The sequence below is a fragment of the Poeciliopsis prolifica genome, unplaced genomic scaffold (genome assembly GCF_027474105.1).
Source record: "Poeciliopsis prolifica strain line A6 unplaced genomic scaffold, Auburn_PproV2 SCAFFOLD280, whole genome shotgun sequence".
NCBI classification, from domain to species: domain Eukaryota; kingdom Metazoa; phylum Chordata; class Actinopteri; order Cyprinodontiformes; family Poeciliidae; genus Poeciliopsis; species Poeciliopsis prolifica.
In genome coordinates, this window is record NW_026562655.1 from 25806 (window position 1) to 41219 (window position 15414).

Below are 15414 nucleotides of genomic sequence, written 5' to 3' on the forward strand. Positions count from 1 at the left end.
TCCAGTGTTGATCTCAGTGAAAGAAGTCCAAAATAAGACTAAGACGAAAAAAGCTTTCTCTCAGTGAAATAAGTCAAAAATGGACCACTGTGTAATTTTCTGCAAATTCATGAAAGTTCAGCTTCATAATCTTTGAAACAGCTTAGAAGTACTGAGAAGCAGTATATTTTAGTGTTTTGAACAATTCCAGTGTTGATCTCAGTGAAAGAAGTCAAAAATAAGACTAAGACGAAAAAAGCTTTCTCTCAGTGAAATAAGTCAAAAATGGACCACTGTGTAATTTTCTGCAAATTCATGAAAGTTCAGCTTCATAATCTTTGAAACAGCTTAGAAGTACTGAGAAGCAGTAAATTTTAGTGTTTTGAACAATTCCAGTGTTGATCTCAGTGAAAGAAGTCAAAAATAAGACTAAGACAAAAAAAGCTTTCTCTCAGTGAAATAAGTCAAAAATGGACCACTGTGTAATTTTCTGCAAATTCCTGAAAGTTCAGCTTCATAATCTTTGAAACAGCTTAGAAGTACAGAGAAGCAGTCAATTTTAGTGTTTTGAACAATTCCAGTGTTGATCTCAGTGAAAGAAGTCAAAAATAAGACTAAGACGAAAAAAGCTTTCTCTCAGTGAAATAAGTCAAAAATGGACCACTGTGTAATTTTCTGCAAATTCATGAAAGTTCAGCTTCATAATCTTTGAAACAGCTTAGAAGTACTGAGAAGAAGTAAATTTTAGTGTTTTGAACAATTCCAGTGTTGATCTCAGTGAAAGAAGTCAAAAATAAGACTAAGACGAAAAAAGCTTTCTCTCAGTGAAATAAGTCAAAAATGGACCACTGTGTAATTTTCTGCAAATTCCTGAAAGTTCAGCTTCATAATCTTTGAAACAGCTTAGAAGTACTGAGAAGCAGTATATTTTAGTGTTTTGAACAATTCCAGTGTTGATCTCAGTGAAAGAAGTCAAAAATAAGACTAAGAAAAAAAGCTTTCTCTCAGTGAAATAAGTCAAAAATGGACCACTGTGTAATTTTCTGCAAATTCATGAAAGTTCAGCTTCATAATCTTTGAAACAGCTTAGAAGTACTGAGAAGTAGTAAATTTTAGTGTTTTGAACAATTCCAGTGTTGATCTCAGTGAAAGAAGTCAAAAATAAGACTAAGACGAAAAAAGCTTTCTCTCAGTGAAATAAGTCAAAAATGCACTGTGTAATTTTCTGCAAATTCATGAAAGTTCAGCTTCATAATCTTTGAAACAGCTTAGAAGTACTGAGAAGCAGTAAATTTTAGTGTTTTGAACAATTCCAGTGTTGATCTCAGTGAAAGAAGTCAAAAATAAGACTAAGACGAAAAAAGCTTTCTCTCAGTGAAATAAGTCAAAAATGGACCACTGTGTAATTTTCTGCAAATTCATGAAAGTTCAGCTTCATAATCTTTGAAACAGCTTAGAAGTACTGAGAAGCAGTAAATTTTAGTGTTTTGAACAATTCCAGTGTTGATCTCAGTGAAAGAAGTCAAAAATAAGACTAAGACGAAAAAAGCTTTCTCTCAGTGAAATAAGTCAAAAATGGACCACTGTGTAATTTTCTGCAAATTCCTGAAAGTTCAACTTCATAATCTTTGAAACAGTTTAGAAGTACTGAGAAGCAGTATATTTTAGTGTTTTGAACAATTCCAGTGTTGATCTAAGTGAAAGAAGTCAAAAATAAGACTAAGACGAAAAAAGCTTTCTCTCAGTGAAATAAGTCAAAAATGAACCACTGTGTAATTTTCTGCAAATTCATGAAAGTTCAGCTTCATAATCTTTGAAACAGCTAGAAGTACTGAGAAGCAGTATATTTTAGTGTTTTGAACAATTCCATTGTTGATCTCAGTGAAAGAACTCAAAAATAAGACTAAGACGAAAAAAGCTTTCTCTCAGTGAAATAAGTCAAAAATGGACCACTGTGTAATTTTCTGCAAATTCATGAAAGTTCAGCTTCATAATCTTTGAAACAGCTTAGAAGTACTGAGAAGCAGTATATTTTAGTGTTTTGAACAATTCCAGTGTTGATCTCAGTGAAAGAAGTCAAAAATAACACTAAGACGAAAAAAGTTTTCTCTCAGTGAAATAAGTCAAAAATGCACCACTGTGTAATTTTCTGCAAATTCATGAAAATTCAGCTTCATAATCTTTGAAACAGCTTAGAAGTACTGAGAAGCAGTATATTTTAGTGTTTTGAACAATTCCAGTGTTGATCTCAGTGAAAGAAGTCAAAAATAAGACTAAGACGAAAAAAGCTTTCTCTCAGTGAAATAAGTCAAAATGCACTACTGTGTAATTTTCTGCAAATTCATGAAAGTTCAGCTTCATAATCTTTGAAACAGCTTAGAAGTACTAAGAAGCAGTAAATTTTAGTGTTTTGAACAATTCCAGTGTTGATCTCAGTGAAAGAAGTCAAAAATAAGACTAAGACGAAAAAAGCTTTCTCTCAGTGAAATAAGTCAAAAATGCACCACTGTGTAATTTTCTGCAAATTCATGAAAGTTCAGCTTCATAATCTTTGAAACAGCTTAGAAGTACTGAGAAGCAGTATATTTGAGTGTTTTGAACAATTCCAGTGTTGATCTCAGTGAAAGAAGTCAAAAATAAGACTAAGACGAAAAAAGCTTTCTCTCAGTGAAATAAGTCAAAAATGCACCACTGTGTAATTTTCTGCAAATTCATGAAAGTTCAGCTTCATAATCTTTGAAACAGCTTAGAAGTACTGAGAAGCAGTATGTTTTAGTGTTTTGAACAATTCCAGTGTTGATCTCAGTGAAAGAAGTCAAAAATAAGACTAAGACGAAAAAAGCTTTCTCTCAGTGAAATAAGTCAAAAATGCACCACTGTGTAATTTTCTGCAAATTCATGAAAGTTCAGCTTCATAATCTTTGAAACAGTTTAGAAGTACTGAGAAGCAGTATTTTTAGTGTTTTGAACAATTCCAGTGTTGATCTCAGTGAAAGAAGTCAAAAATAAGACTAAGACGAAAAAAGCTTTCTCTCAGTGAAATAAGTCAAATTTGCACCACTGTGTAATTTTCTGCAAATTCATGAAAGTTCAGCTTCATAATCTTTGAAACAGCTTAGAAGTACTAGAAGCAGTAAATTTTAGTGTTTTGAACAATTCCAGTGTTGATCTCAGTGAAAGAAGTCAAAAATAAGACTAAGACGAAAAAAGCTTTCTCTCAGTGAAATAAGTCAAAAATGCACCACTGTGTAATTTTCTGCAAATTCATGAAAGTTCAGATTCATAATCTTTGAAACAGCTTAGAAGTACTAGAAGCAGTAAATTTTAGTGTTTTGAACAATTCCAGTGTTGATCTCAGTGAAAGAAGTCAAAAATAAGACTAAGACAAAAAAAGCTTTCTCTCAGTGAAATAAGTCAAAAATGCACCACTATGTAATTTTCTGCAAATTCATGAAAGTTCAGCTTCATAATCTTTGAAACAGCATAGAAGTACTGAGAAGCAGTATATTTTAGTGTTTTGAACAATTCCAGTGTTGATCTCAGTGAAAGAAGTAAAAATAAGACTAAGACGAAAAAAGCTTTCTCTCAGTGAAATAAGTCAAAAATGCACCACTGTGTAATTTTCTGCAAATTCATGAAAGTTCAGCTTCATAATCTTTGAAACAGCTTAGAAGTACTAAGAAGCAGTAAATTTTAGTGTTTTGAACAATTCCAGTGTTGATCTCAGTGAAAGAAGTCAAAAATAAGACTAAGACGAAAAAAGCTTTCTCTCAGTGAAATAAGTCAAAAATGCACCACTGTGTAATTTTCTGCAAATTCATGAAAGTTCAGCTTCATAATGTTTGAATCAGCATAGAAGTACTGAGAAGCAGTATATTTTAGTGTTTTGAACAATTCCAGTGTTGATCTGTGACAGAAGTCAAAAATAAGACTAAGACGAAAAAAGCTTTCTCTCAGTGAAATAAGTCAAAAGTGCACCACTGTGTAATATTCTGCAAATTCATGAAAGTTCAGCTTTATAATCTTTGAAACAGCATAGAGTAATGAGAAGCAGTATATTTTAGTGTTTTGAACAATTCCAGTGTTGATCTCAGTGAAAGAAGTCAAAAATAAGACTAAGACGAAAAAAGCTTTCTCTCAGTGAAATAAGTCAAAAATGCACCACTGTGTAATATTCTGCAAATTCATGAAAGTTCAGCTTTTTAATCTTTGAAACAGCATAGAAGTAATGAGAAGCAGTATATTTTAGTGTTTTGAACAATTCCAGTGTTGATCTTAGTGACAAAGTAAAAAATAAGACTAAGACGAAAGCTTTCTCTCAGTGAAATAAGTCAAAAATGGACCACTGTGTAATTTTTCTGCAAATTCATGAAAGTTCAGCTTCATAATCTTTGAAACAGCATAGAAGTACTGAGAAGCAGTATATTTTAGTGTTTTGAACAATTCCAGTGTTGATCTCAGTGACAGAAGTCAAAAATACGACTAAGACGAAAAAAGCTTTCTCTCAGTGAAATAAGTCAAAAATGGACCACTGTGTAATTTTCTGCAAATTCATGAAAGTTCAGCTTCTAATCTTTGAAACAGCTTAGAAGTACTGAGAAGCAGTATATTTTAGTGTTTTGAACAATTCCAGTGTTGATCTCAGTGAAAGAAGTCAAAAATAAGACTAAGACGAAAAAAGCTTTCTCTCAGTGAAATAAGTCAAAAATGCAACACTGTGTAATATTCTGCAAATTCATGAAAGTTCAGCTTTATAATCTTTGAAACAGCATAGAAATACTGAGAAGCAGTAGATTTCAGTGGTTTTTAAATTCCAGAGTTTCTTGAAGATAAAACTATGAGACAAAAAAAGCTTTATCATAGTGAAATAAGTCAAAATGCATTGATGTAATTTTCAGCCAAATATTCAACCTTCAGCTTTATAATCTTTGAAACAGCATAGAAATACTGAGAAGCAATAGGTTTCGGTGGTTTTAAAATTCCTGTGTTTATGAACATTCAACTGTCTCATGCCAAAAACGCATTATTTCAATGAAATATGTAAAAAATGCACCAATGTGTAATTTTCATCAAAATCTTGAAATTTCACTTTTGTTATCTTTGAAATAACATAGAAATTCTGAGAAGCAGCAGATTTTGGTGCTTTGAAATATTTCTGCGTTTTTTGAAAATAAAACTACTAAGGCCAAAAACGCTTTATCTCACTGAAAGAAGTCAAAAATGCACACTGTGTAATTTTCAAAAAAATCTTCACAATTAAGCTTTGTAATCTTTGTAACTTTCAGCAAAATATTCAACTTTCAGCTTTATAATCTTTGAAACAGCATAAAATACTGAGAAGCAGTTGATTTTGGTGGTTAGAACTATTTCTGTGTTTCATGAAAATAACACTATCTAAGACCAAAATGTTTTATCTCAGTGAATAAACAAAATATTGAACTTTCAGCTTTATAAACTTTGAAACATTATAGTAATAATGAGAAGCAGCATATTTCAGTGGTTTGAACAATTTCTGTGTTTTATGAATATAAAACTATGTAATGCAAAAAATGCTTTATCTCAGTGAAATAAGTCAAAAATGCACCAATGTGTGTAATTATTAGTAAAATCTTCAACTTTCAGCTTTAAAAACTTTGAAACAGCATAGAATTAGTAAGAAGCAGTAGATTTGGTGGTTTGAAATGACCGTCCGCTCCGTTGTCTCTGCACATCTTTGACAGCAGCTCTGAATGCTTTAGGCAGTTTCTCCAGGCATCATACCTGCTCTGCAGTCACGGAGAGACGCTCAGTCACTCATAACAAGATTTAAGTTGAAAAAAACTCTTTTGTCAACCGCTTCTAACAATGTTAGAAAAGTCTTTCTAACATGAGACTCTAAGACTCTAACACCACAATGGCGAAAGCCGGCTTGGACGTGTGAGTTGCCCTTGTGACTGAAAACATTATGACCAAATTGTTTCATATTTTCCTTTCAGGTTCATCGACTAGTTTTGGTCAACGGAGAAGATGTGCTGAGAGGGATTGTCTCTCTGTCTGATATTCTGCAAGCCCTGGTTCTCTCTCCTGCAGGTATTTATGTTCTGTACTCTTAACAACAACCCTTAAGTCTTCCTCTGCTCTTTCTGTCCTTTTTCTGCCTATTTACCTTCCTGCCTTCCAATTTCAAAAGCCTCCTGCTCCTTCTGACACAACTAGTCTTTGTTTGAACACAACAAGGGACTTCCATCTTATTTATCATCCCTGGCTTAAGCCATGAAATCTCTTTTTAGCTTTCTTCTCGCTTTCCTTCCAACCAACAAAACTCTTTCCTAAATTATTTTACTCCACCTCATTGGGAGGACCTTAACTTGGAATTATGTCAACATGTATGTACCTGCATTCTTCACTTCCTTCATGTTAGACGGATGGAGTCATCCATCTAACATCTTCCATTCTTCTATTTGCCAATTTTTCCACATTTACCCAAACAGTCCGTACATTTTTACTACATTTGTATAAAATGTTTCACCTAGCAGCCTCTCCAGTCTCACATGAACCGTTGACACCCTTCCCTCCAAAGTTCATCTCTCCTTTTTCGAGCCAGTGTCATCACTTCCTTCTCCGAAAGTTCCAACCAGCATTTCCCAGGTAAGATTCCCATCTAAACTGTCAGTGGCTGGTTGTCTGAGACTCAATCTGGAGCTTAGCACTGCCTGTTGAGGTCCCCAAATCAATAGCAACAAGAGAACAGTTTTCATTACATGTCGGTTTGCATAACTTCATCTTGTTCTAAGCAAAGAGGTTTTAATCCATTGTTGTGCCTCACCTCCACATCCAAGGCCTGGCAAGTCAAAGGGTACTTCTTCATTTCCATGACATGATATCAGTGATGGAAGTAGTAACAAAGTGTCCCCGATGATGTAAGAAGTTTTACAATTTATAATAGGAGAAATTTCAGTAATGGTCATATAATAGTGCGTCTGGATTTTGCCATGCATGTAGCCTGTGGTCTAGTGAAAGCATTGACTGAGTTTAGATTGTTAAAAAATAAATACTAGCTTTTTATATTAGTACTTGACACTTTGGCAGGACAAATCTGCCAAATCATTAAAAGTAACACATTGCATATCTAATTTTAACAAAAAAATAAAGCAACATTGCAAAAAAAAAAAAAAAAAAACTTTGTGGGAATAAAATACACAAGCAACAGTAATGACAAAACAATTTAGTAGAGTAACTTATCATATGCAGTTAAACAAAAGCATTGATTAGCCAATCCCAAGTCAGTGAGTCGTGTTATAAAAGCAAAGGCTTTTCTTTCAGTATGCTGACCAGCTCCTGATTTTCACACACAACAGCAAGAAGGAAATGAATCATTGGTCTTTGAGAAGTAATTGTTGCTGCTGAAATACTGCTGGTTTAAAAATATTTGCCACATCATTCCTCCTCACAAATTCTTCAAATTAAGATATGATTCCTAAGAACCATAAAGTCAATTACTGCTTTCGACATATTAGAAATTGTTTTAATCTTTTGTTCTTGACCATCTGTCGTGCTTCTTTCCAAAATCCTGCTTTCCAACCATCCTGAAACAGTCATAGAAATTTCATATTTTTATTAAAAGAAGTAAAACATTTATACTATTTAAATGCCTTGATTTCTGCTAAATAAATGTATGCTTTTTAATGACCAGCAGAAAACATTTTCCCTCCATGTGATCCTCCTGCAACTGCACGTTGCACATCACTTACGCAAACAGAAATTTTTCTGGAAATTTTTAACAAAATTATTTTTAAGACATTTTACCAGGAAGATTTTCACCCAATTCATTCAGCAAACAGAATAAGTTGTGAACAATAACATTGATTTTCTGCATTCGAGCAAACAATTGCTTCTTAATAGCTGAGAGCCCAGTCTTTGCGAAGAAGAGCGTGGAACGAAGGGCTGAGGTTTCCCAAGCTATGAATTTAAAGACAGAGAAAAAAATATATATATATAAAACAATTTTGTGTGTTAACCCTTCCTGCTCAGTTTGCAGACTTTGTAGTGGTCCTCTTGTATGAAATGAACATCACTCTTGTAAATCCAATAGGTAATATTATGAAAACATTATATTGTGATCGACAGTAATTTTCAGCACAGTCCCTGGTGTGAAAGTCCTAAAGACAAAAGCTCACATAAGACAAATCAGGTCCTACACTTCATAATCTCTTCTACTTCCACTATGTCTACATCAGGAGATTCATGTATGGCCTGGAAAACTTGCTTAATGTCATGTCATGATGTTAACAATCACTTCTGATGATGGGTAATAATTTCACTAAAAAAATGGAGTGGCAATTGTTTGAGCGCTCCCTCTATTGTATTCAGTATCTCTCTGGAGTTTTGTGACGCATGGACAACCTGTAACACAAATTTGCTGGCAAATGATGCTATACAATTTTTCTGTGAAGCAATTCTTCTCCAGGCTTTAAAATACTTGAATAGCACAGTTTTTAATCTCATGCTGATGTCAACAAGGTGTTATGTCTTATACAAACCTCACTGAAGACTGCTATATTCAAAAATTATACAGACTCAATAATCATTTGCTTCTTTTTTTGAAAGTCCAAATAACACAGCATCTGCGTGTTACTCATCCCAGGTATTTGGGTGGCCATTTACAACTTTGCCTCAAAATTCTCTTTGTGGTTTCAAACTGATGCACAAATGTTCTAATGCAATCTGTCACTTCTGGAGCAGACTTTGTCTTCATTGTGTAAATCTGTGGCCATTTGGTGAAAGAGTTAATGATGACATATTGGTGTCCTGACTTTGTTTGAGACAGTTTTTCGTTCAAGTCTATTCCAACCAAAACAAAAGGATGTGAAACCTTAAATGAAAGAATTAGTTAATTATGCTAGAAAATAAATTAATAAGAAAAGATGGGTACATTTTGAGAGTACAGCTTTGTAAGCAAAAAAAATTATAGTCTTTTGACTTGGTGCGAATCTTCTCGTATCTATAAAACTCCATCTACTCATTTTCTCTCTCAAATGAGTAAAAACTGAGTAACCTAAGGTTTTAATTATTTAAGTTAAAGTCATGTTTGAATCTGATCGTTTTTGCTCCAAAACTGGAAATTAGGGTTTATTTTCTTTATCTCAGTGTTGCTATCACAAAATCGAATAAATTAAAATACAGACATCAATATGAGTTAGATAGAAATACATAGAAATACATTAACTCTCATCAATTTTACAGAATGTTAACTTTGGTTCTTCAAAAAAATCTGCTATATGTCTGTTGGATGTCCACAGTGTACATAAGGAGAAGATTTTTCAGTTTGAGGTGACTGTGATCCACCCAGCTGCCGATGATCTCTACCTGCAGGCTGCAAGCTGTTCTGTTTACCTGGGGTGGAGTTGTTAGCTTTGCCAGTTTCAAACATCCTGGTCACAAGCGTACCAGTCTATCTATACACACATGCACACACACGCAGAGTAAACACTCCTAGCATATGTTAAGTCTGTTAAACAGATGGCAGTTGATGAGCTTTGTTGTTATTGAAAAACTTAGGGATTAATAAAATATCTTTAAATACTCATGAGTTCAATCTTTATGATGAGAAATCATCATTTAAATGATGATTTCACCAACAGCTTTGCCCCGAGCTTTAATAAAAGACGAAAAAGAAGCTGAAATGCAAAACACATTAGAGTTTGAGGTTGAAAAGAATGCATGGGCCAACCACATGTTCCTTTAGTTTCACATCATCAGCATCACCATCATTCCCTGAACAAATACTTCAGCCAATCAGCTGATCTGACTGTTTTTTTCAGTTAAACTTTGTATCAAACTGTAGCAGGTGTGAAAATCTTCATATAATCTGTCCTGAGAGTACTGATGGATCCCAAACCAAGGTAGGAGCAATCATATGTTCAATTAATTGTTTATATAAGCAAAAGTTTCTTTAAGTTTTACACTAAGCTGTTTTTAGATTTATTATGTTTATTTTATACTTAGCTAATATTAATTTTATTGTACTTCTTTGAATTTTATTTGAGATTTATTTACATTTCTTTAGATTTCCCCAGTTACTTCTCAAATTTAAGTATGAATACACAGTAACATTGCTGAACATAATGGAGACATTTGACATTTTTGTAGTTCATTCTGTCCTACAACACTTATGAAATATTTGAGAATTTCCAAAGAAATTTCAGATATCTAAAGTAATTTTGTCCCATTTTTCTTGCATGCATGTCTGAAAGTCTGGTTTTAAAAGTCTTAGATCTAATCAACTATTTCAGATGTTGAGTCTTTAATAAGCTCAGATTCCCTGTTGAGTGTCACATTTAAGTTAGTTAAATCTTAAAGATTTGTTCATGGCTTCTTTAAAAAATTACAAAAGGTATTGAAATATTCTTGTGAAACCCTGGAAACAATTATTTAAAAACCTGCCTGTAATAGTTTCTGTAAAGAAGTTAAATCAAATATAAATACTTAGACATTACTTTAAAACTAGCAATTAGTTTGTCCTGTTTTATTTGAAGAGACTATTATGACAATTCAAAAAAAGTTTTGAATTCCTTACAAATTTAATAAAAATAGGAAACCTCTGGTACTGTAATATAAAATCTAAGAACACTTAAACAAAGTAATAAAACTAAACAATGAAAATGGAGAAAAATACATTTTAAACAGCTGGGTAAAATAATACATAAAATTGCTAGTGATGAATAGACTGGGATCCCCTCCATTTATTCTCACTTAAAGTGGTTAAAATCATTCAGGCATATCTTATCAGCTGCACATCATGTGTCTTGAAGATGGTTTTTCTTGGTTTAAACCTCAGATATTATTATGGTGAGCCAACATTATTATTATTATTATTATTATTATTATTATTATTATTATTATTATTATTATTATTATTATTATTATTATTATTATTATTATTATTATTATTATCCATCCATCCACCCATTTTCCGGTCACCCTTCTCCCTAACGGTGCCTTGTCAACATGTCCAGGTCTGCCTGACCAAGCAAGAAGGCAGACTGCAAGATGCTAAAAGAAGTTTCCAAAATCCTTAAAATATCATCAGCGAACATACAGAATAGGGTTTTTTGCATGTTGGTTTACAATCAGAAAGAGACTGTGAGCTAAAGCTTCATACTGTTTGCATAGAGGAAAGCTTCACTTTGGGGCCTGTTGCCTTTCTCCAGTGGCCAATGGGAGAGAGGCAGTGAACACCCTGAACAGGTCCAAAGTATTTCCTCAGATAGAAAACTATCTCATTTACATATTTTGCTTAATGAGGTAAACATAGTCAGTTTTCTCTAATTAAATCTACTACTTTTACAGAGTTAAAATGATGAGGTTAGATAAAAAAAACTAACATTTCATATTGAATGAGGCATTGTGAGTGTTTAAATAGTTAAACTTTGAATTTACTGCCATGCTATAGTCTAACCAATTTAACATTAAATATGTAAAAGTATTTATATATGGACATTTTATATAGACTTTCCTGTGTAGGAAAATTAACAAGTGAAGGGCTGCTCCCTTTAAACCAATCACAAACCAAAAGTATTCGTGTCAGCCTGATTAACAGAAACCACAGCTGGTTAAACAGAGAAATATCATTTTAAAGTGAAGCCAAGTGACAGAAGAGCCAGTGTATTTAAGGCTCCATAGCGATCAGTTTCATTTTTGCACATGAAGCAACAAGTAACATTGGTAAATTGCTTCAGGATATCTGAGAAAGACGTCACGTCAGGAATATGTTCTGGAAAGATGGTTCTGCTGTGGACAAAAGTCACAATAATTGACAGCAAATAGATTATTGTGCCTTACTTCTGATTTGCAATAGAGGAAACAATTGTTAGGGTAGAGTAATCTTTGGAGAAGAATTAGAAGTTAGACCACACATAAAGTGAAATATTTTCCTGCAAGAAACCTCTGTAAATATCAGCTAAATGGATCTATTGGGCAGTCCTGCAACTCAGCAAAGGTGAGTCGTTGAAGTTTGTGTTTCTTTTCTGAAGTAATAACCAATTACTCTAATCTATCAACCTTTGGAACAACAGCTATCATTTTGAGAACGTTCAGGTTTGGTTAAAGACGCAGTAGGATGTCTTATGACTGTGTATAAACAGGCAGAGAAGAGCAAATTTGCTGAAAAAATTCCTTCCTTCCTCAATCTATGTGCATCATAAGAAAGATATGCTGGAAGGAACATGTTAGATTTTTAGAAACAATGCTTATCTGACTTATTTTTTGATTTATGCTTTTCAGAAACTCCCCCCAAAAAACACAAGATGTTTATGGAGGATACCACTTGTTTTCTTTTTTCTCCATTGAGTATAAATTTTAGTTTGGTTTTTCTTTTCATATTTCATGTTTCATTGTATTTGAACTCTCGGAAACAGAGCTTGAATTAACAACACAGGCTTCACCTGCTGGCGTCAATGATTGGACTTTTTTTGACATCAGGCTGGCAATGTGACGCAAAAGTGCAACAAAGATTTTCTTAATTCTATCCAGATCTAATTATTCTTTTTTACTGTGAATCTACATCTGTTTAGAGGTGAAAACACGTGGGACAACACGCTCAGGATGGACAGAAGAAACAGTGCAGACTACATGTTCACAAAATTTGGAACCTGTCTCAAAAGATGAAAAATAAAAACAATATATATCTTGACTATTTGAAACATAATAAGGAAATCAAAACAGAAATATTGGTTTCTGTTTTTGGCCATAAAAATTCTAATTTGCCAATGTTCTGCTTGAATAGTTTCAATGTTAAAACAAAAACCTAATTTCCACTTTGAGTATAAAGTTATTGAACATAGTGTCATAAAAGAAAAAAACAAAGTTATATCCACAGAAATAGATATTTAGGTTAGGTGCAATAGGTTTTGTCATTACTGGTTTCTAAAGAGAGCATTTTATTACCAGTTACATTCACACAGACTGAACTTTAGACTGTTTTCAGTTCATAACAACTTGTTCATATTTTAAACTACTGCTTACATGTTTGGGATTTTTTCTTAATGGCTCAGTTGTAAAATAATCCATGAAGTGAGGATGATTGAAGTTGCTGCTCCTTTAGCAGGAAGGAAAAGAAGATATTTGGCCTGAAAGTGAAGAAGAAGAAGAAAGGCATCGCTGACCTGGTCCTGGCAAACAAAGGAGCTGTGGGTAAGGCATGGAAAACAAACATCACTGAGTCTCAGTTGTGATAATAAGAAGAGGAGTTGTCTCTGTCATCATAGGAGTGAAACTAACCCTGGTCAAATAAGCATGTGTGATAGGTATTTTCTCAACCTATATAAAAAGAGAACCACAGACAACGTTTAAGTTTTCAAGCAAGTGTTTTGCAAAAGGAGAAGGCACAGCAGACCACTTCCTGAAGGTGTCTGCCAGGCGTTCTGACTTTCTGCATCAGAACTGGTCCTTTATTACAAAGCATAGCAGGAAAGGACTGTGGAGGGAGGCAGTTTAAGGAGTTTCCTAAGATAAGAAGTGGTTACAGCTTCAAGGTCTATACGCAGCTGCAGCTCCAAAGTCTAACAAGTTCCTTTTCTCAGGGATGTGAATACTAAATCTATTAAAACTACAAATGTAAGAATGATAACAAAACATAATTATTCTAACAAGGTGTCAGTTTACTATGAGGAGTCCTGGTTGCTATGGGTGATTTCAGTTTTCTTGGAAAACAGATTGTTCCTGTCATTACCATGAAACTGAAGTATTATCTGTAACGATTCCTGATATTGAACAAAAAAGTGTTTCAGTTCAGAGTTTCTGTGTACGATGGTCCTACTTGTTTTTTGTGTTTGTGTGTGTACAGACAGTGAGGTGGAGACTACCTCTGAAGCATCTCTCCTTCAGGAAGGGGAAACCCCAGAAGACCAGCCTCTCATTAGAAGAGCAATAAAACCAAACACAAAGAGGTAGTACTGTTTCAAACTGTTGAACAGTGGAGTACAATATCTGAGTGTATTTATTTTGTAATATATTGTGCAGTTATGCTGGAGTCAAAAAGGTTTCAAACAATCATGCATCCTGTTACAACTAGCAGAAAAAAAGCAAACGGGAAGAGGAAGTTATTGTCACGTCTATGAAATGAAATGAAATGTTTCAAATAATTCACACAGAAGGTATAAAAAAGATATTGTTTAAGTCAAAAGCTGCACTTGGACTATACCTATCTACATCTGTAAACTGACACATCTAAAAAATAGGCTTTTTGGTCTAAATTATACAGGTTTTAATATCCAAATAAAAAACAGCAACAATGACTCTAAATGAATACTAAAAACACAACATAACAATTTTTAAAAAATGTATTTTCATTGAGTCATAGGTTTATGACTCAGTGCCATGCATTTCCTGCTGCTGCGCCACCTTCAGGCAAAAAAGATGTCATCATATAGCTGCAATAAAAAAAAACAAGTCTTCACACTCATATACCTTCCACATTGGTATGCTCCAGGTTCACCGCTGGAGGATACCATTGGTGAAGCACACACACCTCCAAATTACACCCAGGTGGGACTTTGTCAGGTTGAAAGTTACTGTACAGAAAACCTTCCTCAACTTCATTTTTAAAAAGTTGCAGCTATGCAGATCAAATCATTGACAGTGATGCTTTTCTCCATAGTAAGACTGGAACTGATAGAGGGAAATCTAAAATCTCACTTATAGATTGTGACAAGTAAAAGAAACATCCTGCTGCAGAGCTGATATCAGTGACTGTAGTGTCATAAGATGACTGAGAAATCAGCATGGAAAGAACCTCTTTGGAGAGTACTAACAACATAGGAGTGTGATTATATATTTTTCAAATTATTACTCAGGTTTTGATGCCATGTAAATCGGTTGCGATTTACCTAGTTAACTTCTTCATTGTGAGAATGTTTTCTGTTTCATCTATTTCTCTGTTTTTCTGCAAGATGACAAAACAGGTTTTTCTATGAATTTGACATTCATGTGAATTCCCACAGGGCCAAACTTCAAACTCGCATTCAGGACAGCGAAGGAAAACCTGAGAGTTTCCAGGTAGTAACAACAATGGCTTAAATAAAACAGAAAAACAGATCAACTCCGTCTTACCTGGACCCTGATGAATGACTTATTCTTGTTCTGTTTTGCAGATTGGCATTAATATTACAGAAGCCAGGCAGCTTGTGGGGGAAAACATAGATCCCAGTGTAGTGATTGAGATTGGAGACGAGAAGAAACAGACATCCGTCAAGGAAGGAACAAACGCTCCGTTTTACAATGAGGTCAGATGAAACTGGTGGAGCTGAGAAACAGCTTTCCAGAAACTGTGTGGGATGAGCAGTGGTCAGATTGAGCATCAATATTGGTTCATAACCTGCCAACATAAACTCCACATTAATACATCACAAATGGATAAGTAGGCAATATGTTACTGGTTAGATTACGTCACTGCAATCC

The 15414-nt window shown here is 34.0% G+C and overlaps 1 protein-coding gene across 1 annotated transcript in view; it reads left to right on the plus strand.

The window, feature by feature from the left end:
- Positions 1–11747: 11747 nt before the first annotated feature.
- Positions 11748–15414, plus strand: part of LOC129357683 (fer-1-like protein 6) — a 30620-nt gene continuing 26953 nt past the window's right edge. Inside the window, 5 exon segments of the mRNA XM_055026757.1 lie at positions 11748–11956; positions 13061–13149; positions 13802–13904; positions 14958–15012; positions 15108–15239. Of these exon segments, the coding sequence (XP_054882732.1) occupies positions 11922–11956; positions 13061–13149; positions 13802–13904; positions 14958–15012; positions 15108–15239 (414 nt within the window). The 5' untranslated portion in view covers positions 11748–11921.